The sequence below is a fragment of the Parus major genome, chromosome 6 (assembly GCF_001522545.3).
Source record: "Parus major isolate Abel chromosome 6, Parus_major1.1, whole genome shotgun sequence".
Taxonomy (NCBI): domain Eukaryota; kingdom Metazoa; phylum Chordata; class Aves; order Passeriformes; family Paridae; genus Parus; species Parus major.
The window spans coordinates 29,615,397-29,637,676 of record NC_031775.1 but is presented as its reverse complement, the minus strand read 5'-3'; the positions used below and the strand labels follow the sequence as shown (position 1 = coordinate 29,637,676).

Here is a 22,280-nt window from a genome sequence, read left to right as displayed (position 1 = left end):
CTCTCCTCATGTCTCCCAGGGTTTCTCTAGCTTAAAGAAAATTCTCAGTAACCTGAAGCTGCTCTGAAGATCAAGATTCAGTTCAATTGCCTTAAAATCAGTTTGGTTAAATAGGAACTAAATTTCTTCTGCCTGCAGTCCTGGTTATATTTTCAGATTTCTCGCACTTTTTCAGATGCTCTGCTGAAATGTAGCTCCTCTGTTAGGAAATGATTTAGGAAAATTTGGTGTGGTCTAGACTGGGAAAAATATCCACATGCAAGCATTGTTGAAGAGAAAGGGTGGTTTCCCCAAGCAATACCTCTGAACATTAAAACATGTTTCTTAGTTGACTATTCAATTGGCCTGTATTTAAAAAAAACAGGTAATACAATATCTGGGAGGTAGAGAAAGTCTAAATTGTGCTATTGGACAATCTTTTCTTTCTGTCACATTTCTGGGTATGATTTGGTGTTGAGTTTGTATTGACAAGTATTAATGGAGATGATTATTTTTAATTTAGGAGGACATTTTGCATGTTGAGTGCATGTATGTGCAATTTCTATGCCTTAAAAGTGTTGGGTTTCAAGCAGAGCATACTGAATTTTGATATATTCAAATTCATGTAGCTACATAATATTTTCTTCAAAGTCTGTTGACTAACATGCAAAATGAGCTTTTGGATAGTCTAATTAAAACTGTAACCATATTGCTAAATATAAAAAAAGATGCAAAAGAGAGATAATGTTAACACAGGTAGAACCATGTTTATTTATCAGAATTAGTGCCAGCTTTAAGAAATCTTTAGATGGCTTTGAGAAAATAAAACCTCTTATCATGGCCAGTTCTCTTTGGAAGTTCAGGGTTGGAACTTTTGAATAGATGAACTGTAATTTTGAGCCTTCTGATAACTGTTCTGGAAATTATTTTATTGGTTTAGCTGAAAACTGGAGTCAAAGGCTGTAATTGCCACCTGCAGCATTCTGGTCAACAGTGGGGGTCTGTATATGTGCTCCTGTCAGCCCATGCCCTGGGGGGATACACTAAATGCGGAAAATTTTAGGGTTGCTAAACATTTAAACCCAGTGCTCAACACAAATGTAGGTGGAGCAGATTTGCAATGAAAGGAGGCTATTTAGAGGCAGTTTATTAGGCTGGGGGGCAGCAGGCACACAATGAAGGGTTTGTTACTTTGGTCCTAGCAGGGCAATAGCACATAAATTAACCAGTTTCCAATGCAAATGTTTGTTCTCTGCCAAGACCCTAAATTCAGTTTTAGTTCTGGAGAGCATGCAGGGTGACCTCAGCATAGCATATGCTGCCCTGCAGTCTTTGCACCTTTTTAAAACTTGCATTTGCTTTAGAAACCAATCCAGAACAGCTCAAGGGATTCTCACCAAGCAGGAGCCCACATGTGACAGTGTGAGCTGGCTGCCCTCAGGAGATAAGCAGGGTTTCAAACCACTTACCCCTCATCTAACATCTCTGCTGATGGTATGACAGCCTCTCCCTGTACTTCATGGTGGAAGACAGGTGTCCATGCTTTTAAAAATGAGTCCCTCCATCTGTGAAATCCTCCTGTTGACCATGGAATGTCAGGTCCTTAAGAATTTGTTTATGAAAATGCTTGTCTGAATCTGGCCCCTACATTGGATAATGTTATCAGCATCACATTCACTGAGCATCCTCCCTGGCTCCTGCCACAGCACTGCTGCTGGATGTCACACAGCATTCTCCCCAAGTAAAGGGTCTGCCCATTGAGCACTTAGGCTGGAATCAAAAAGATTTTGCCCAGAGGCTTTCAAGTTTCTTTCTTATTTCATCTCTTTCTCTTCATGAAGCTAAGATCGACATCTCTGTTTCTGTCTGTTAGATCTGAGCAGGAATATGTATGCAACCAGGAATATGCTCCACAAAACACATTCTCAGAGTCCACTTAGTGACTGCTCCTTTTAGGAGGGTTTGATCTTGGTGCTGTGATTGCAGCCGAGTTTGTTTTTCCCAGTTTCTGCTTTCCCTTGCTGAGCAGAGCCTGGGCTCTGGTGGCAGGAGGCACCTTCTGGTCCCCTCAGCCGAGACTCTTGTGGCTGCAGAGAGCCTGCAACCAAGAAACAGCCACTGTGCTGGACCCTCTGTGGCTGAAACTTGGCTCTCATGTCCTTGTGGTCAGTGTGGAGACAAAGATGACCAGCAGTGTTACCGTGCCAGGAGAAGCTGGCCTGTTGCTGGCTGCTCCCCGCTTCCAGCCACGCTCTGATGCTCCTTGAAAGCTCTGCTCCTCCAAACTGTTTCCCCACAAGCCATCAAGTGCAGCCTTGAGGAGAGTTTAAAGCTGGGTTTAGTGACTGATGTGCCTTTCTGAGATGCTCACTCCACCATCCCTAAGAAAACGCACCCAGGCCCTTATTGGTTCCATATGATAAACGCCTCACGCTGCAGCGTGGCTTTCAAGTTGTTGAAAGGTTTTTATATTTAGCCCTGGAATTTCACTGGCTGCACCCTCCACCAGATGCTGTGTCTTAATCTGCTGTTTGCACCTCCAGGCTGACACTGGGCAAACCCCTGGGAGAAGGTTGCTTTGGGCAAGTGGTGATGGCCGAAGCGGTGGGCATTGACAAAGACAGGCCGAAGGAAGCAGTGACCGTGGCAGTGAAGATGTTGAAAGGTAAGAAAATTGGGCTGTTAGGGATCAGAACAGGCAGTATGGCAGCTCTCAGCCACAGAATTTGCTTTTGTGGCATCTGAACTCTGTCATTGTTGTGGCGTGGGTCAAAGAGCGCATAGCTGACCTCAGCCTTCAGCGGTTTGGGGTGTAAATCTGCAGCCTTGACAGCCTGTTTATCTTGAGTATTTGGGAGCCAGGAGATGTATTAGCGTTGTGTGGGTCTCTCTGCTTTCAGTTTATTTCATGTCAGAGGCTATCCTTGTGTAGATCCGAGCCCATTCAGTCCAGGTGGTTGGTTCCTATTTATTTTGAATTTAATTGTAAGGTTAGTTTGCAGGAAAGGCAGTGTTACCAGAGGTTTGACAGCTAAGGACAGCTTTTTTATGTTTGATCTTGCTTTGCTGCCTCTTTACATAATAACACTGGAGAGTTGGTCAGTCCACCAAAGAGGCTATTTTTTGGTAAGATGTGATACATGATACGCAGTGTAAGCTGGGAAACAAATCCCATATTCTGCATTTTGAGCCACACATGTTTTACACCAACTGGTGTGAGCCTTACTGAAGCTCAGGTTGGCACACTAAAATATATGAACTGAACCTGTGTCTTCTACAGATGATGCCACAGAAAAAGACCTCTCTGACCTGGTGTCAGAGATGGAGATGATGAAGATGATTGGGAAGCATAAAAATATCATCAATCTTCTCGGAGCCTGTACCCAGGATGGTGAGTAGAGAAAAGAAAGTAAACCAGGACTTTCCAACAGGTCTGTGAAGGTCTCATTAATCATAATTTTTCAAGAGGTTTTAAGGAAGCAGTCATGCCGTGATAGGATTTTTAGGTATTTCTTTAGCTTAACAGCAATATTTGAACTTCTGTTTCTCATTATAGTTGCAGCCTTAATATGAGAAAGGGTCCTATATTATATGAAAACGCTCTAATCCCTTGCTGTAAGGAACAAATGCTCTTTTGCAGGGCCTTTTTACCCATGTCTGCTGTTCTGAATTGTCAGCCCTGCTTTAGGAGAGCTTGCACCCCACAAATTTGAAATGAGTCCTGGAAAAGCTAATTATGCCACATAAAGCGATGCAGAATGGCATGACACTCTGGAAATGAAAAAAACAAAATTTAAGAAGCTCTTTTCCTTTTGTTGGAGATCTCAGGGTATTTTTTGCTTGAAAATATTTGTTTTTCAGTGTGTGACATGGTCTGAAAGGAACAGGCACTGGGGCAGCGTTTAGGTACTTTAAGGCACTAATTGTGGCTCTGCCACTCCTGCTGTGGAGCTTTGGGCAGTCACTTCCAAATTGGTATAAATTTGTATAAATTTATACAAATTAGAGTTGTTTATATCCAAACCTCTTAATTTTTTATTTTTTTTAAAGCAGTGCTTACCACTTTCCCGCTTTATTGATCCAGTTATTTATTACAGCGCACTAAAAGCTTTTTTACATTAAAAAAAAAACAACAAACCCAAAACGTTTTACCCTGGTACCTGACCCTGCTTTTCCCATGGCTCTTTTCACCCCAAGGTCCTTTGTATGTGATAGTGGAATATGCCTCCAAGGGGAACCTGCGGGAATACCTGCGAGCGCGCCGCCCGCCCGGCATGGAGTACTCCTTCGACATCAACAGGGTGCCCGAGGAGCAGATGACATTCAAGGACCTGGTGTCCTGCACCTACCAGCTGGCACGAGGCATGGAGTACCTGGCTTCCCAAAAAGTAGGTGGAACTCAATACAGCGATTTTTTTCCAGCTTGATTTTTGTCCTCGTCTCGTTTGCGTTCAGGAACTTGGTGGGAGAAGGAGCTGCCTCTAACAGGAGGTTATGTAATCTGTGCCCCTCCAGATCAGTGGGAAAATCCATGCACTTAAAGGTTTTTCATCTTTGTTTAGCTGTATTGCTGAAGTGAGGCCTGGAGTGAATCGTTTAAGGTAAATACCATGCAGGTATCTGCAGTTTGAATCCATAAACACAGGATTTGATTGCACAAGCCCCACATCTCCACCCATGAGGCAGCAGGCTCTGTTGGCCTTCTGTTTCCAGTCAAACCAGCCAAATCCTTTCACATCGTGAGGTAAAACAAATGAATCCCGTGGCTGAAAGGACTTACAGAATAACAGCAGGCAGGGTTGAGAAGACCCAAGACACCAGGGCAAAAATAGCGGGCAGAAGAGGCAAAAATAAGTGGAGTGTATTAGTCACTTAAATTATGCACTTTACTTAAAAATGGTGTTTTCAGGAGAGTGAGCTTGTTGAAAGTATTTCTTTATCCTGTTATGTCCCCAGATACTTATTTCTAAAACCTGTCTTCAAACATTTTTTTTTAACCAGCATTTTGATTAAATTATAGTTATAAAAACTTAAATACCCCTGTGTAACTAACTCTGTAATATACTGTGGCTCAGTGGATGAGCAATCCTGGATACCCTGGGTGATGTTTGAACCCAAAGGCTAACCCAGAGCAGCAGATACCAATGATAAGTATTTCCTGCAGGGTGTGGGGTTGTTAGTGGGATTTGTACTGATGTCCACTCCCAAGTATGGAGCTGTTTTTAACCAAAGACCAGGGCTGAGTGTAGCTCTCCATTCCTGTTGTGTGGAGTCATGATTTTGGTATTGTTCCTTCTGCACTTGTAGAGGTTGGGGAAGAGATGGAATCCAGGTTTAATTTTGCTTCTCTTGTTTTGAAGCAGTAAATCTTAGCACAGCAGGGTCTGCAGGGTGATGTGCGTGACAGCAAGGCACAACTCTTCTAATGGAGTAAAGCAGGGCTATTGATTAGGTGACACACCTCAGGATATCTCTTCCTGAGATTAATGCAACTCCTGCCTGGCAGTGAGCCACATCCCAAGAAAACAGAGCTGATGTGAAAGGAAAACATAAATCTCTTCATTGGGATCTTCAGAACAAGTGTCCTCCTGAGGAGCTCTGAAGTGCTGCTGTAGGACACTCCCAAGAGCCACTGCAGCCTTTTTTGTTTGAAAAGCACTTGCTGGGTGCTGTGCTGAGCTGGACAGAGTGAGAGGCATTGCCCAAGGCAGAGGGAGAGCAGGGGCAGCACAGAGCAGAGCTGAGAATTCCTGTGCTCCAGATATCCCACCGCTTCTCTTTGTATTCCACCCCTTCTTCTCCCCTTAGGGATCCATTTACTGAGCTGGAATAATAAGAGGGCTGCTCTTCTCATGGAATTCCCATCATGAATGCTGTGAGAAGGGCAGTGCTCTTGTTATTTCTGTCCAGTGAGGGGCTCACTGAGACTTCAATAAAGGAAAAGGTAAAGGTGATGCTTGTTCACCCACCCTTGGCCTCACAAGAAGTTTTTGCATTACAAGCAGTTGTACTTAGAAACAATATCCCAAATACTAGAAAAAGTATTTCCAAAGTTGCATGGATGCTTTTTTAAAAGTAAGAAGCTTGGCCCATGTTGTTTCTGCCACCACAGCATTGCTGATGCTGACTTAGAGGACTGATGGGATGCTGAAATCATGCACTGTTGCCTGGTCCTGTGATCATGAAGCTGTTGCTGGAGCAGGTTTTTCCTGGCAGTTCCCCAGGGCTAAGCCAGTGAGGAGCAGAAACTTCATTTTACCCATGTGGGATAAGAGATCTCAGCAAGTTATAGAGCAGGAAAAAACCTGGTTGTTGTATAGCTTTCTGTAGTCTGTCTATGAACATAGTGAAATAAAACATACATCAAGAGTTATCCACAATTAAAGAGAGAGAAAAAATATAATTTAGTTGAAAATAAATAAAATATCCTGCTGGGATTCAAAATGCAATGTTTCTTACCATGCCACCATTGCCACCTTATATCAACCCTAATAAAGCTACTTGAACACAGGAATAATTCTCAGAGCAGTCACAGAGTCCTCTCAGTGTCAGGCCAATGCTGACATGAAGGAAACATCTCTCAGGAGGTGACAGGTTTTGTTTCAGTATCAAAGCTGTCTTAAAAACAAACAGCCAAACCCTGATTGTTTTGTTTTGTTTTCTTCTTTTCCTTTGCATAACTGCATTTTTATAGTCTTGTGGTTGAAGAAATTATACACACTTTAGACATCCTGCTGACAATTACATTAATATCTTTAATATTAAAAATGGTTCAGACTGGCTGTCAGGCTTTATCTCTGGTGAGACATTATAATTTAAGAGAAACAACACAATAAAAATGTTCATTAACAGTATTGCTGATGAAACTGCAATACCTGTACCTGGGCACATATAACAGAGATAGTTCACAAAGTGCTTGGCACAACTTGGGCCACCAGCCAGCTTTCAGCCTTAGCAAAAATACAAGATTTAAGCAGACCAGGACTTTCTAAGACAACTCTTAGGGCCATTGTTCAGCTTGGAAACCCCAGCTGAGGGGATGGATTGCAATAATTAAGAAAATCATATTTCACAGGCTTGTAGTGAATGTGTGGCTTTCCCACCTGGTCATTTAGGTTAAAATCTATAAAGAAGATTTAGTTATGGTGTTGAAGCACTTGCACTTTTGCAGCAGTTGATTTCAGTAGGCTGTTTTGTTTTTTCTTCCTTTTTGTTTCCAGTGCATCCATCGAGACTTGGCCGCAAGAAATGTTTTGGTAACCGAAAACAATGTCATGAAAATAGCAGACTTCGGTTTAGCCAGAGACATCAACAATATAGATTATTACAAAAAGACTACTAATGTAAGTGGATGGTTTTCTAATCTCTGGAAACAAGGGTTTCTTTCAGTGATTCATTTCAGAGCTATGGTTGTAAACTTAATGGGCTTCTTGTACAGCAGCCTCACTTTTCATCCCAGACAAAAAAGCAGAGATCAAGGACATGAGCATTTCTGTCTCCTCTTACAGTGATAGTTGGTTAAAAAGATAAGCAAAGAGGCTGAATATTGGAGGGTTAGAAATGCTAAAATAAAATGTAAGAATTTTATTTTTATTGTGTCTCTGACTTTAGTCAGTTGTAGTAAGTGTAAATAAGTTGTAATAAGTGGAAATATTCCTGTTGATCCAGCTGGTTTAGCACCCAGCCCAGGATCTTGAAATACGCTGTACAAACAATGCCAGCAACAACCACAATAAAAATTCTGTTTTCTTGTGGTGATGTGACATTCAGCCTTCTGCCTGTGCCTGTACTGAGCTTGTTGGGGACAGATTGTGGTGGTGATCTCAAAGTGGGGCTAGAGATAGAGAAAACTGCTTTGTACTCCCCACACTGTCACTGTTTTGCTGCTTAACCTGTACCAAATCAAGAAGATAAAACATTTGGGATGTAGCATTGATACCTGGTTTGAACTTCTTACACCTCCTTAGGGGATCTCTTCAAGTCCTGCTGATCTGCACTTGGGTTTTGATGGGAACTCTGCAGAACTCATTGAGTTCTACAGATTTTATTTGTATAAATATGACTTCTTATTAACAATCATGCTAAGTGGCTTATTTATGAAAATCACTAAGTGATTAAAGGCATTTTAATGGTAACATCTGCCTATTCCAAAAGCCAGAGCCACCATGTGCAGCAGCCTTGGAGGAGATTGAACCTTCTTCATTTCAGACTCAGTGCAACTCCCAAGCTCTGTGTGTGCAAAGCAGCAGGCAGCTCTGACTGGGAGCTTTGGGTCACTGCAAAACAAAGTGCTTGGCTTTAGTAATCAATTGATTTTTTCAGGCAGGCCTGTTTTTCAGAAGTTTATTAATTGTGGGGTTTTTTGTCTTTAAAGAACCATAGCAGAATGATACTTTTGATTTTGATCTGCTTATCCTACCATTCTCCTATCAAGCAGTCTGAGAAATTTTTGGGAACTCTCAATGCTTTTAATTTTATCTTCAATGCTTATATCAATTTTTATAACTGTCTCTGTACTTTAGCCCATCTTACAATTTTCTCACTGAAAATGTTAAAGGTTAATTATTGTTGGTTTGCGTTAGCAGACATCTCTTAGAGAAATCATCCCATAAATTGCTGCCATTTTAATTTCTCTTCCCCTCCAAACTCACAGGGACGGCTTCCAGTGAAGTGGATGGCTCCAGAAGCTCTGTTTGACAGAGTTTACACACATCAAAGTGATGTGTAAGTGGCCTGATTTCAATGGGGTTTTGGGGGTGGGAAGGAGGGGCTTGTTTTGCTTTGTGTTTGTTAAAGTTTGGGGTATTTCATACGTGTTTTGCTGTTGTCCTTTACCTTTAAGAGTTTTCATTCTGTTTCACATATTAATGGATGGAACAGGACTTGCCCTTAGAAAGTGAGGATTTTATGGTAGACTGCTAACCAGTGCTCTGTTACTAATCTGCCCAGCTTCAAAGCACATGAAAGGTGGAAAATGCTAACCTCCTTCTGTCACTGCGGAAGTTTCCCCCCTTGAACTTATTTACGGATGTGCAGCTACAAAGACTCTATCTAATTTGCTTGCCTTTTGACATACTCTGGACTTCCTTCAAGTTTAAAAAAAAAAACAAAACAAAACAAGAGAGAGAAAAAAGAATGGAAAAAAAAAAAAAAGGAGAAAGTCCCTGAAAACTTCTTATAAAAATCTGTGCTAAGGTTTGGTGTAATAAAACATAGGCTGGGTATGCTGGAAGAGTTTTCTCTGTTTTTCAGAAGTGGTGCTGCTTCCCAGCAGTGCTTCACATGTAATAGGAAATCATTGGACTCTGACACTTCAAAAATCTTTCAATGTGTGCACAGAGCCACTGGCTGATGCAACTGCTCAGGGTTTATTCTGCTTCTTATTACAGTTCTGTGGGCATTGTGCTTGAAGTAGATGTGTATTTTTTATGCAATAGAGGTTAAGATCCTGTTCTTTATTTTTCAAAAAAAAAGCTGTTAATTGTAAAGGGCTGGATGCTTCCCAGCAGAGGTGCTAAAGGTTATGCAAGTCAGTGCAGGGTTAAAAAGGAAAAGGGCAGGATGGAGAAAATAAGGAAGTATCTCTTCTTTCTTTAACCTGGGTGCAGTTTCCAAGCTGTTCTCTTCTTAAGAAAACCATTTACTGAGGCATTTCCTGCAATCTCTACATCATTTATAAAGGAAGCTATATACACAGGTTAAGGGTGGACCAAACTTGTGTTTTAAAATAACATCTTGGCAAAATATTTAAGTGAACATGAAGTAAACCACTTCACTGGCTTGGGACTGAGAGTCAGCCTGAGCTCCTCAGCAGCCAGGGAGCAGGAGGATTTCAGTGCTGGGACTTGGAGACTCTTGGCCCTATGGTGGCTTTGAAGATGGCTAAAGATAATATTATTGTAAGTTTGTGCAAACAGTTTACTAAAATACCATGCTGCAGAGCTGGGGGAGCTGCTGGGGAGCCCGAGCAGGTTCTGTGCTGGTGCTCACCTGGCTGAGCTGCCTGCCAGAGAGCCCCAGCTTGCCAGCCAGGCAGGATGAGGCAGGAAAACTGGCTTAAAAATTACCCCACTTCATTTCCTAGCAGAAGTTAGCAACAAAAGGGGAAAGAAAGAAGAAAGGAAAAAAGAAAAAAAAGCAGAGTGATGCAAAATATTTTTGTTTTGAACAGTCTAGTTTGCTTTTTCCAAAATATCCTGCCACATAATTGCACCCCAGCTGAGCTGTGAGCGCTCTGTAAGTCATTAAGCTGTGAAGATGCAGTGCTGGGCAGTAGCCCCTGGGTGCTCAGAGCACACCAGACAGAGGAAAAAAAGGGTATTTGGGAACATGCTGGGGTCAGTCCCCATCCCAAGTGCTGTCCATGCCTCTGATGCCCTTCCCAGCCCCCTGTCCTGCTCTGGGCAGGCAGACCTGGGCAGAGGCTGGTTCAAACACCTCTGGGAGGGGTGGGATTCTCTGTTCCCAGCAGCCAGGCAGACCTACTAATGCAGCTTTCTCTTTGGTTTGCAGCTGGTCGTTTGGTGTGTTAATGTGGGAGATCTTCACCTTAGGAGGGTCACCCTACCCAGGAATCCCAGTGGAGGAACTTTTTAAGCTGCTGAAAGAAGGGCACCGGATGGATAAACCTGCCAACTGCACCAACGAGCTGTAAGGACCCTGGTTTGTTGTAGCAGGGCTGAGGGGCACAGCTGTACTGAATTCTGTTTAATGCTGCCCCCAGAAGAATCAAACACTTTCAGAAGTGCTCGGCTCTAGAATATTTGGAGGGTATAGATGTGTAAGGAAAAGGTATATGGGAAGGATTTCAGGAAATGTTTGGCAGAGGATGCTTCTTTGCACACCCTGCTGTGATCCTATTGCAGAGAGAAGAAATCATCTACAAGCCAGTCTCTGTCAGGGTTTTTACAGCCATAAATTTTTGATTTTAATGTTACTAACATGGAAATTCATAAATGTTGCACATACTGCTAATCAAATGTGAGGTACACCAGGCTGCTTTTGTACACAACAAAATACATCTGGGAACTTCTGTGTTAACACACAGCATTATCTCCTGGTGATGTGGGGAGTGTGATTTCAGATATTTCAATACAGACCTTTAAACACATTTAAATTTTTTTGCATTTCAATTTCTTCACAAAAACTGCAATCCCTAACATGCAAAAAACATTGTAATTTAATACCTTTGAAGTTCCTGGGCCACAGGATTGGGCCCACAAAAAGGTAATTTAGACACTGAACGAGGGAGAGACAGCAGTAGAGGTTTGGGGGTTCAGTGGTCCATGAGCAGAGCTGTGTGTGCTCACTGCTTTCCTTGTGAAGGGCAGCACTGAGTGTGCATGGAAAGGTTTGTGAGGAGGATGTGTGATTTTAATTAAGCCAAGCAAATGTGTGTTTCTTGCAGCTATATGATGATGAGAGATTGCTGGCATGCTGTGCCTTCTCACAGACCCACTTTCAAACAGTTGGTGGAGGATTTGGATCGGATTCTCACTCTCACGACTAATGAGGTAGGTAAATTGTCTCCCCCCATAAGCTGCTGATCGGGAAAAATGGTTCAGGGGACAGATGGAATTTATTCAATTATGAAATGCTGCTCTAGTTCACTTCTTGTTCTGTTTGTCATTGTCCTCTGAGGTTTCACACAGCTAAACCATGTATCCTATGAAATCCTCACTCACTTGCCATTATGCCTGGAATTATGTAACTAAAAAGAAACACATCTTTGAGGAGTTTTCATTTATTCCTCACTGCATCTCGGGATGTTTTGTTGAGGGACTGCATGTGGCAGGTTGAGGGGCAGTGTTTGTGTTTCAGCAGGAGCTGCAGGTGAGGGAGGTACATGGAGCTCGTGGTGGTTCTCATTTGCCAGCTCAGTTTGATTCCCAGCCATGCTATGTAGGTCAGAAGAGGAGAAATCGTCAATGGCAGATTTCAGATGATGTGTCTGAGAGTGAATTAGGTTCACTGAAATAGCTCTCTGTGGAGGGAATGAGGACCCAGGGGGGATGTGCAAACAGCCATCCAATTATCCAAAGGTCCTGCCTAGCACTGCTTCAGGTTGGTGTATGTGAATGCAGAAAGGTTTTATTTGAAGAGCGTTCTTTCAGAGGTCTGAGATATTATTAGTTTTAGCAAGGAACACACTGATTAGGGTATTCACACAGGAATCAGTCCTCTGAACCACGTGCACCTTTGAGGAAAATCACAAGTGATGGAAATGTTGATTCTTTTGGTGGAAATTTCTTTTGAGAGAAAATACTTGGTGTCCCAGAAATATTCTACAGACTGCTGTTACTTCTGAGAAATGAAATGTTTAATGGGAGCAAAAAAAAAAAACAAAGCAGTTACACAGGAAAGTTGCAACAACTTGATTTGACCATTTCAAAACAAGTTTTTCATACTTGTTATTGCTTCTTTGTAGAAAAAAAAAGAGATTTGAATCACTCTAGGTGGCTCCTCAACATTATGGTCTAGTTTTTTAGAACTGTCAGATAAATAAATTATGGAGCAGCTTTGGGAAAGCCTTTTGGCAATGGAGATGACAGGAGAACCTGAGTAAAGAGATGGCATTTTTTATGATCATCATTTCCCCAGTAGATCTGCTTGAAAAAGATTCTTTGGCTTCAGTAGCAGCTGTAAATTTTTAAATAAAAATAAAAAAAACCCATTTCTAAAGGTTGCTCTAAAAAGTGGCACCTTCAGGGCTGGCTGAGAGATGTGGCAGGACTGTGCTCTCCCTATGGAGTGATGGATGTAGCTCTGTGTCCTGTTACCATTTTCGCCTCATCCAGTACTGCCTGCATCTTTTCCTGCCTAATTCATATATGATTTCACAACGCTAGTTGGAGGTGGGCTGGCTGCCACTGCGAAGTGCTGGGTGGCTTGGACTGGATTTGTGTTTGCAAATTCAGGAGGGAGGTTCTGGGCTGCAATTCCAAGCCTGGGAAAGGATATTGCTTTTATTTTCGCATGTGTTTAACCGTCAAGCCTTCCCAACTCCGTACTGCTCATAGACCTGGAATGATCTCAAAGTTAACCTGAAAAGGCCTTTAGGGTTATGTAAATTACTTTAGACTAGAATCATAGGAAAAACGTCTGGAAGAAGCTTAGGAACACATCCAGTCCATCTGATGGGCCTGTGGCAGGGCCCACTCTACGTTTGTCATTGCTGACAGATGTTTATGTAACTTGTCCTCACAGATCTCCACTGCTGTATTTCGGCATCGCCTCTTGACAGCCCGTTGCTTTGTTTTCCTAATCTCTAATCTTTCAACATCAGATATTGCTTTTGTCCTATTTACCCTGGACATAGAAAGCAAATCATTCCACTTGTCTTCGCACTCCTGTTGTCATCTCGGTGTCTCCTGAGAGCTCCAACGTGGCCCATTTTCCTCCACAGCTTTGGAGATCGCTGATTCTGTAACCTGTGCACTTTTCCTCGAGTGCAGGTCCTCCAGGCTCGCTTGTGCTTCTCCTCTCCCCACTCTTCCTTTCCCCCCAGAATCACATTTTTGGCCCAGGCTCAGCCTGGTTTACCCAACAACTCAGTTTGCTGGGGCAGCCAACAATTTCTTCTGCTTTTGTGCAAGTAATGATTTCTGCTTAAATAATAATGTCTCACTCTTTTCCACCTTGAATCATCACTTGTTGGGGTTTTTATGTGTTTTCTTGCTGGGTTTTTTTTCCCCCTAAAGTCTCTTGTGTTTCTGTGGCCCACTTGAGCAGAGGTCACCAGGAGTCAGCCTTGTGGCTGCATTGCTGTTAACAGCAGAAATCAGCCTGGTGCTGGTTCTTTTGCCCCTTGGTCTGTCCCTGGCTGTGGACACTGGATAAGGATCCTGTCTTCAATACTCAATTCACATCTGGGTCACACCACATCTTCTGATACGATGAGCTATGTCTGATGGACCCTGGGAAAGCCCTGTATCTTCAAAGACTGGGATGTTTTATTCTTCTGTCTATTTAGAAAGTATCTGTTACTTCTGCTTACATAGGGCTGATTTGCTAATCCATAAATATGTATCAGGATAAAATATGTATCAGGATTGCCCTGGTGGGTTTTTCAAGAGCGTGGGCAGCCACATAGTCAATAATCAATAAATCCAAACTCCCTCCTTTTGCTCCCTGTTGAATTTTCCAGCATTTTAAAACTTGCATACCACACCCTTCTTTTAAAATGGTGACCATTTGTTAACTGTAAGATGGTAATGATGAATCTCTGACTTAAAAAAGGAATGTTAGCCAAAGGACTAAATTACCCCAAACCTAAGCATGGCAGCATAAAATACTGACTGAGGTGGAAGACTCGTCTCGTCAGTACGATCATAACTTGTGGTTTAGCAAATGAAGAGATTGCATTTAAATGAATGCAGCTGCCTTTAGAAGTTGAAAGAGAAGGAACATTTCAAGGGGAAAAATAACTTTATTCTCTTGCCAAAACTGTTGTTTCTAGCAAAAGAGCCTTAACCCAAAACTTGGATTCAGCAGATGATATTTCCTTTTTTAATGACTGCTTTGGTCATGGCTACTCTGGGACGCACAACACACAAATATGTAGTGTAAAAAACCCAAATTGTGTGAATTTGATTCTGTTTTTCTTTCAGATCTTTTTTGCACGTATGCCACTGCATGTTGAAACACAAATTTAATATCACAGAATATAAAACAGAGATTCAAAGTGACCAAAGGAATACAAAGTTGGAAGCATCTTTCCCTCTCCAAATCACTACCATGTGCTAGAGAAAAATGGTTCTATTTAGGATGAAATTTCATTTTTATCATTGCGAGTGAAAAGCCCTCTTTTGATGTGGTTGCCATGTTTATTCCCACTGACACAGCTAATGCTGGTGATGTTGGACTTCAGAAAATACCGTGTTATTGGCTTGGTTTTTCTTTCCCTAGTCGAGCTCCTTGTTTTATGAGGTATTTAAGCAACAAGGCAGTTTCGAATGCAGTTGGTTCACGGAACCGAGCGTCATTTTTCAAACCGCTCCGTCCCAAAACCCGAGCGGCGGTGACGTGCTCTTGTCAGTCCTCTTCACTGACTAAAAACTGCTTTTATTCCTCTTGCCACAGGAGTATCTGGACCTGAGTGGGCCTCTGGAGCAGTATTCACCCAGCTACCCTGACACCAGGAGCTCGTGTTCCTCGGGGGACGACTCCGTGTTCTCTCCCGACCCGATGCCTTACGAACCTTGTCTCCCCAAGTACCAGCACATGAACGGGAGCGTGAAAACATGAAAAGAGCAGCAAAGAGGCAAGAACGCCGAGCTACCTACAGTATGCAAAGCAAAAGCTTTTCTCCAGGACCTTCATGTTTCTGCTTGTACATAGGAAATGTGGGAAAAGAAAAAAACTAAAAAGAAGGAAAAGGAAAAAAAAAATAAAATTTGGAGGAAAGCGGTCAGAGCCTACATAAAGATTCTCATCACTTGCAGCTTTCAGATGTTCCCAAGAAAGAAGAATGTTTATCAGCTGTTTCTAGATACCCATTGCTATCAACTTTCTGGCTTCCTGCGAGCTGCAACAGACTTTGTTTGTACAATGGACCAGTTGGACTTGAGGCAAACTCTGGGTCTGCCTTTCTTGTTTATTTTGTAATATTTGGAGAAAATATATGTTGGCACACACTTACAGAGCACAAATGCAGTATATAGGTGCTGGATGTATGTAAATATATTCAAAAATATGTATAAATATATATTATATATATTTACAATGAATTATTTTTTGTATTGATTTAAAAAATGGATGTCCCAATCCACCTAGCAAATTAGTCTCTTTTTTAACAGCTATTTGCTAAATGCTGTTCTTACACAGAATATCTTAATTTTCACCATCCAAAGGTGGAAAATACTTTGCTTTCAGGGAAAATGGTATATCATTAATTTATTAACTAATTGGTAATGTACAAAACAGTTAATCGTTTATAGGGTTGTTGTGTTTTTGTAATTTAAATGGCATTTCTATGCAGGCAGCACAGAGGACTAGTAGGTATATTGCTCAGACTTTACTAGTTTTCAGATCTTTAAGAAAATAAATATTTACAGTATATAACTAATTTGGGGGAATTAAACTTTCGATTTATTTGTGTTTAAAAACTGCAGCGTCAGATGATTGTTCTTATCCAAACCAAATCCTTTAACAAGAAACTCTTTTTCTTATAAGGTCCAAAAAGCAGAGTTGTTCCACTCCAAAAAAAAAAAAAAGAAAATAGCATTTTGAAGAAGGTTCTTGAAGTAAGGAAAGACATGAGTTGGTCTATAACCACAGCAGAACAGACTGCTCTAAAAGGAGCTGAGCTTCTACCCTGAGTTGCACATGCATCAAATTATCTACAATTCTCTTGCCTCAGTTGGATAATAGGTTCCAGACCTTTTGGCCTGGATCTTTTGCCTTTATCCCTCTATTGTAACTTAAGTTAAAAAGAGAGAAGTTGTTTATAATGAGAACTTGCCACAGGAATATCAGCGTCTTTTTAGGGGATTAATTCATGCTGACTCCAGTATTTCCTTCTGAACCATTCCATAACAGTAGGTGTAGCACTGGCCTCTGCTAGAATATCACTGTTGTTTGTATCTTTTTTATTTTTTTTTACAGAGTCTTGTATTTTCAGAGCATTCACGTTGATATGGCCATGGAATATGAATGCAAATTTCACTGTTTTATGTGGTGGTGTGGTTGTTTTGTTTTTGTTTTGTTTGCTTTTTTTTTTTTTTTTAATAATTTTTTTTAATTGGGTAAAATAAGTATTAAAATCTGTTAACTTTTGTACTGACAATAAAATGTTTCTACAGATATTAATGTTAAAATTACAAAATAAATGTCATGCAGCTTATTTTTCCTAATCCTTTGTGTCATACAAAATGGTTTCCTGAACATCAAGTGATGGAACACGTCCAGAAAAGCTTCCTTTAGATCTTATCATAGATCCTATATTACAAAGCAATCCTTTCAGGAAAAATGCCTTCACCTCTATCTCATAAAATGTCTACTCATGAAGAGCATGGGTTATTTGAGTAAACATTTGTACAGTCTTTGGTGGGAAATGGCTTGAAGTGTTCATAATGTAGACCCAAAGTAAGTTCTCTTTTTATTTAGGCTGTATCCTTTAATTACTGAGGTTTCTGATTCTTTTTGGAGAGGCTGAAGGACTGTTTGCATGGGAGATTTTTAAAAAAATGATAACAGATGGAAAGAGGCAACATGGCAAGAGTTTCAAAGTTTTCTGTTGTATTTTCCTTTTTTTAAACTTGAAAACAGAAGCAAGACACCCCAAAATTTATTTGTGTTTATTTGCCTGTGCTAGAGGCAGAAATAGGAACTTTATGGTCACGTTGCTGCAGGTTAGCCTGGAGAGGGATGTTGGATGTGATCATCACCACGTGCTCTGGAAGTGCTCCAGACACCAAACTGTTCTTTGGTTCCTTTCTGCTCTGACTGAAAACCCCATGCCAACCCTAAGAAACTTTCTAAAAAAGTTCCTGTTAAAAGCTGGTGGTTTTCAATTAAGAATTATCTGATTGGAAAATTCCCACTGACTTCACTGGAAACCATAATTCCCTTTCCCCACAACCTCTATTACTGTTAGCAGCAACGGTGGCTACTGTGACAGAAACCACAATGTTTGTAATGACACATGTCTGGTTTGAAGGTTTTCTTAAAGGCTTTCTGAAGATCCTGCATCTTGCTCTGCTTGTTTTGAAATGGATTTAAGTCCTATTTGAAATGGATTAAGCATCTCTACTACTTTGATACCTTTTTAAAATAACAGGGTGAAAACATGCAGAAATGCAGTGCAAAGGTGGTGTTGTTAATTTATGTAAATTTGTTGCCCTGATTTGTTCTTATCAAAACCAAATCCTTTAACAAGAAACTTTTTCTTATAAGGTCCAAAAAGCAGAGTTGTTCCACTCCAAAAAAAAAAAAAAAAAAAGAAAAAAGCATTTTGAAGAAGGTTCTTGAAGTAAGGAAAGACATGAGTTGGTCTATAACCACAGCAGAACAGACTGCTCTAAAAGGAGCTGAGTGAGGAAATGTGGTGGAAAGGTGCTGTTAATTTATGTAAATTTGTTGCCCTGATTTTGTTCCAAACAGGTGATTTGGTTTTGCTATGTTCATTTTTTAGCCCTCAGAGAGTTAGGTTTGCACCTTGGAGGTATTCCACAGTTCCACAAATGTTATCTGAAGTCTATTTCTAAAATTTTCCTAATTTTCTACTGTAATCACTGGATTAAGTTTTTATTCTTTCCTGATGTCTGAAGACTTTCTTCTCCACTGTCTGCTGACTGATGTCCTTCTGTGGAAACCCTGGCTCTAGAGCAGGGCACAGAAGCCTCATTTTTGGAGGGGAGAAGCAGAATATCCTCTGTGTGTGGAGCTGCAAGAGGAAAGTAGGCAGCAGAAGAGAAAATCTGGACCTGAAATTTATTCAAAGGGGAAATCTACCTTTGGATCGTTCATGAGTAGAAGGGTTGAGGACTTGGGATTGCTGTCTTGTCTGAAAATAAAGTTGCCATTAATAGGAGCAGTAATGGAGAGTGCATTTTGTCAGAAGTGGATTTATATTGATGTGGACAATAATGAGGGCTGTGTTCTGTGTGTAATCAGTTTCCTTCAGCACTTCCTTGTTTCTTGTCCCTCCTTTAGCTATTGACTTGAATCAGCTCTGTGTAATATATGGGAAAATGATGCCAAAATGAGGTTTGTTACAGCTCAAATCCATAAACAAGTTCATATTGTCTGTTTTGGAGGGTTTCCACTTTTTTTACTGTAATTTAGCCAGTAGCAGGGGCGATATATATCACACAAGACTGCAGTTTTTTGCTATGATATACCCAGTGGCACAGGCTGTATACATCAGATATGAATATAGCTTGTTCTTTTTTCTGTTGGTGTTGTGCCATCCAATATCTGGTTTGTTTTGCCTTTACAAAAGTAAGAGTTGTTATGAGTTTCAAATTTGAAAGCAAATTTTTGTTTTCTGGACTTTTTTGTTTCTGGAAGCAAGATGAGCAAAGCTGTGTGCACAATGTAGCAATTTTCATGTCTAGCCCTTGAGAAAAAAGCACCACAGAACCTTGAGGTTTAGAGAGCATCATTTTAGTGAAAGGTTCAGTGACCCCAAAGTGATAAATTAAACCAAGAGAAGGTTAATAGCAGTGATGAGTTTTAGAGATTTTTCTGCAGTCCAGGAAATTTTAAGTGTGTGTCTGTTTAGGAAAAGCAAAGAATTGTCAGAAGATAAGTCCTTGGAACTTTAATATGTTTTAGTTTCATTTACATTTTTTTAAGTGGCCAAATGTACTTGAGAGGAAAAAAAAGGAAATAATTGCTATTCATAAGGAATATATCCCTGCCAGAGAAAGGGGAAAAAAAATCAACCAACACCTGTTTTTGAAAGGTCATCTGTCCATTCTGTAATCAGGAAGTTCTGTAGTTGTATAATTTGATCTAATAATTAGAAAAAATTGATTGATTTTTCCACAGTAAATGTAATAAGTTTGTTGGGATGAAGCATAAGGTACCTCCAACACTTTGTTCTTGGCAGGACTGTCACTCCTGCACCTCTGACAATGTCTGTACTTCTGAGATTTTGTTGATTTCATGAGTCCTGAATGTTTACAAGCAGCTAAATGCAACAGATTCTGTGGAACAAGTCTTCTTTTTAATCCCCTTTTATCAGATTTCCCTGTTAACCAGCTTTATAAGGCTCCTGGAGGAGAGAGAAGATGGACACAGTGCTGAGACAACAAGGGGAAGAGGTAACAGTTGCTTCAGGGTATTTTTATCTGAATTTTAGAAGCAATTTCTTGACTTTGGGACCACTTGGGCACTGGGATAAACTGCCTGGAGAAGCAGTGGAATCTTCCTGGCTGTAGATATTCAAGAACTTGGTTTGCCAGGGCCGTGGATAACCTCATCTAAGGCCCTGCTTTCAACACAAGGTTGGCCAAGACGATCTCCAGGGTCCCTTCCAGCTGAAACTTCTCTGTGATTTTACAAACCTGTGTTGTTGGCCAAAGGTAACCCAGATCTGCAGCAGAGTCCTGGAAAGCTGTGCTGGCACATGTGGAGGCTGTCAGTGGGATGTATTGCTCAGCAAATTCAATTTAGTGATGCATTAAACAAGAGAGATCCCCCTCTATTAAGGATGTTACGTGTCAGGTCCTGGCTTGTTTGTGATTATCACAGCTGGCCAAAAATGTTGAGATTCCTGTGCACTGGAAGGCAGTGTTTTGTCAGAAGCTGAGTGTCCTGCAGAAGATGAAGTATTTTGGCTTTATCAGAATGACACGACCCTACCAGAGTCAGAAGGAAATTAAGTCATTTTATCTTGCAGCTGTTTAAGAGTAGACAATGGCATACAGAGTCAAAGCAAGAAATGGAGTATTTAGATTTTGTCAAAGCAGAACAGGCTAAGTGACATCTGGGGACCACAAAGAATTTTGCTTTTTGAATGTTTTATTTCCAGTTCAGGCTGAAGATGAGGTTTCCTTGAAGAACACACTTGGAAGGATCAAAGGTGTCCACACTGCTCAGACTGTCAACCTCTATTTTGACAGGTTTTTTCCTGATGCTCCAGCATTTGTCCCTTGGAACCAGAGGCTGTGAGTGAGGCCAGGGGCCAGGATATTTTGGGGTGGTTTATAAGGGACCTGTTCCCATTTCCCTTAGGACCAGGTTGTTTTCCTTGACATAGTGAATTACTGGGAAAGCTTTTCCAAAGCCCTCATTTCCAGGGGGGACTAATAATTCTCCGTGGCAGGGGAGCAGCTCATCTCTTCTCCTGGGGCCTTTGAATTGTCTGAGAGGGTGGAGAAACAAGCCAGCAAACAGGAGCTCTGGTGCTCTCTGGGAAATCTATGGCCCATTATATTGGGAAATACAATTTATGGGGGAGGAAAAAAATCAATACTCCCAAGGATCATTTTAAAGACATCTGTGAGGAGGTAGCCAAGGTGCAATATTTTGTCTAGATGTGTTTCCCTGGCAGAACTATAATTTATTTTAGGGTTTTTCAGCAGCATGCATGACTTTCTATTCCAAAAGGGTGTTGGCACAGAGATGCAGGAATTGCCTGCTGAATGCTGCTGTACTGAATTCAGTAAGTAAAGTGTAAAAATTTCAGTAAGGAATCTGCCATGGGAATGATGCTTCGGGTGTCCAGAAGAGCAGCTACATCCAGGGCTGGACAGAGTGGGTGTGACATTGCTGGAGAAATTGGTTTTCATCTTCTTACATGGCCCCAAAGTTTCAAGGGTGCAAAATCCCGAGTGCCAAAAGCACTTGGGAATAGTTTGCCAGCACCAGGAAAGCTCCTGGGGAAATCCTGGCCTGCAGTGAGAAAGCTGAAGCTTTTCCTTTCACATCTACCCCCCTTACCCATTTTCTTGAGCATACTTCAGTTATTTTCAGTAAGTTTCTTTTTAAAATTTGGATTTTTCAGGTCAGAGAATTGAGAAAACCCCCCAAACATTTGGGTTTCTGCTGGCAATTATGAGTAATAAAAATTTGCCTATATATTTTTTCAAATTGGTATTTTCTCACTCTTTTAAAATTTCCAAGACTTGTTCCCTGACAGCTGTTGTAACAAATGGTGGGGCTTCTTCAGCTGATGTAATCCAAGACTTCTGTCATGTCAGTGGAGTTGTAATATTTATTTATCAACTGGTCAATGAAATATAATCTGTTGTTTTTTTCTTTAGAGTTAAGTAGCATTTTTTTGTCATTTTTTTCACTAAAAAACAAAAATATTTATTTTTAACTATGTATGCACACTAGGTCTGTACAAGAAACTTTGTAAAGAAATTAGGAAATCTGTTTGCAGATTTTTAAATGAGGAGAATAACGCTATATGAATGTTCAGTAATCACATAATAGACATAATCATGACAGGGTTCTGAAAGAATCAGTAAAAATATTACTAGCCAGATTAAAATGGTAAAAAAGGAAAAATATTATTATTAATGTGAGTTAAAAGTAGTAGAGTGTTTTGGAGTTTTTTTCCCTTAGTGTCTGGCAGTGTTTGCTTGCCCCTCATTTTACTTTTTGCTTCATTATTGACAACTACTCTGGATCCTCATCTGGCTTAACATTTGGGAAACAACAATCACGTTCCAGCAAGCCTTAAAACCAGCCCAGAATTTCATGCCTGGCCTGTCTTGCATAGCCCTGAACACGAAGGATGTCACAGGCTGGGCTCTGTGAGCTCTGTTTCTCTGCTGTGTCAGGGGCTCAGTGTGTGTGCTGAGCTCCCTTCATTCTCAGCCTTGCAATAAGGAGGGAGGAAAAAT

At 41.0% G+C, this 22,280-nt stretch overlaps 1 protein-coding gene across 9 annotated transcripts in view; it reads left to right on the top strand.

Moving 5' to 3' along the window:
- FGFR2 (fibroblast growth factor receptor 2) overlaps positions 1 to 16,822 on the top strand; it is a 79,230-nt gene extending 62,408 nt beyond the window's left edge. For all 9 annotated transcript variants that reach the window (XM_015633344.3, XM_015633341.3, XM_015633345.3 and 6 more), the window contains 8 exons: positions 2,523 to 2,644; positions 3,260 to 3,370; positions 4,177 to 4,367; positions 7,200 to 7,322; positions 8,633 to 8,703; positions 10,492 to 10,629; positions 11,387 to 11,492; positions 15,061 to 16,822. In XM_015633344.3, the coding sequence (XP_015488830.1) occupies positions 2,523 to 2,644; positions 3,260 to 3,370; positions 4,177 to 4,367; positions 7,200 to 7,322; positions 8,633 to 8,703; positions 10,492 to 10,629; positions 11,387 to 11,492; positions 15,061 to 15,225 (1,027 nt within the window). In that variant the 3' untranslated portion in view covers positions 15,226 to 16,822. The remainder of the gene's footprint in view (positions 1 to 2,522; positions 2,645 to 3,259; positions 3,371 to 4,176; positions 4,368 to 7,199; positions 7,323 to 8,632; positions 8,704 to 10,491; positions 10,630 to 11,386; positions 11,493 to 15,060) is intronic.
- The last annotated feature ends 5,458 nt before the right edge of the window (positions 16,823 to 22,280 follow it).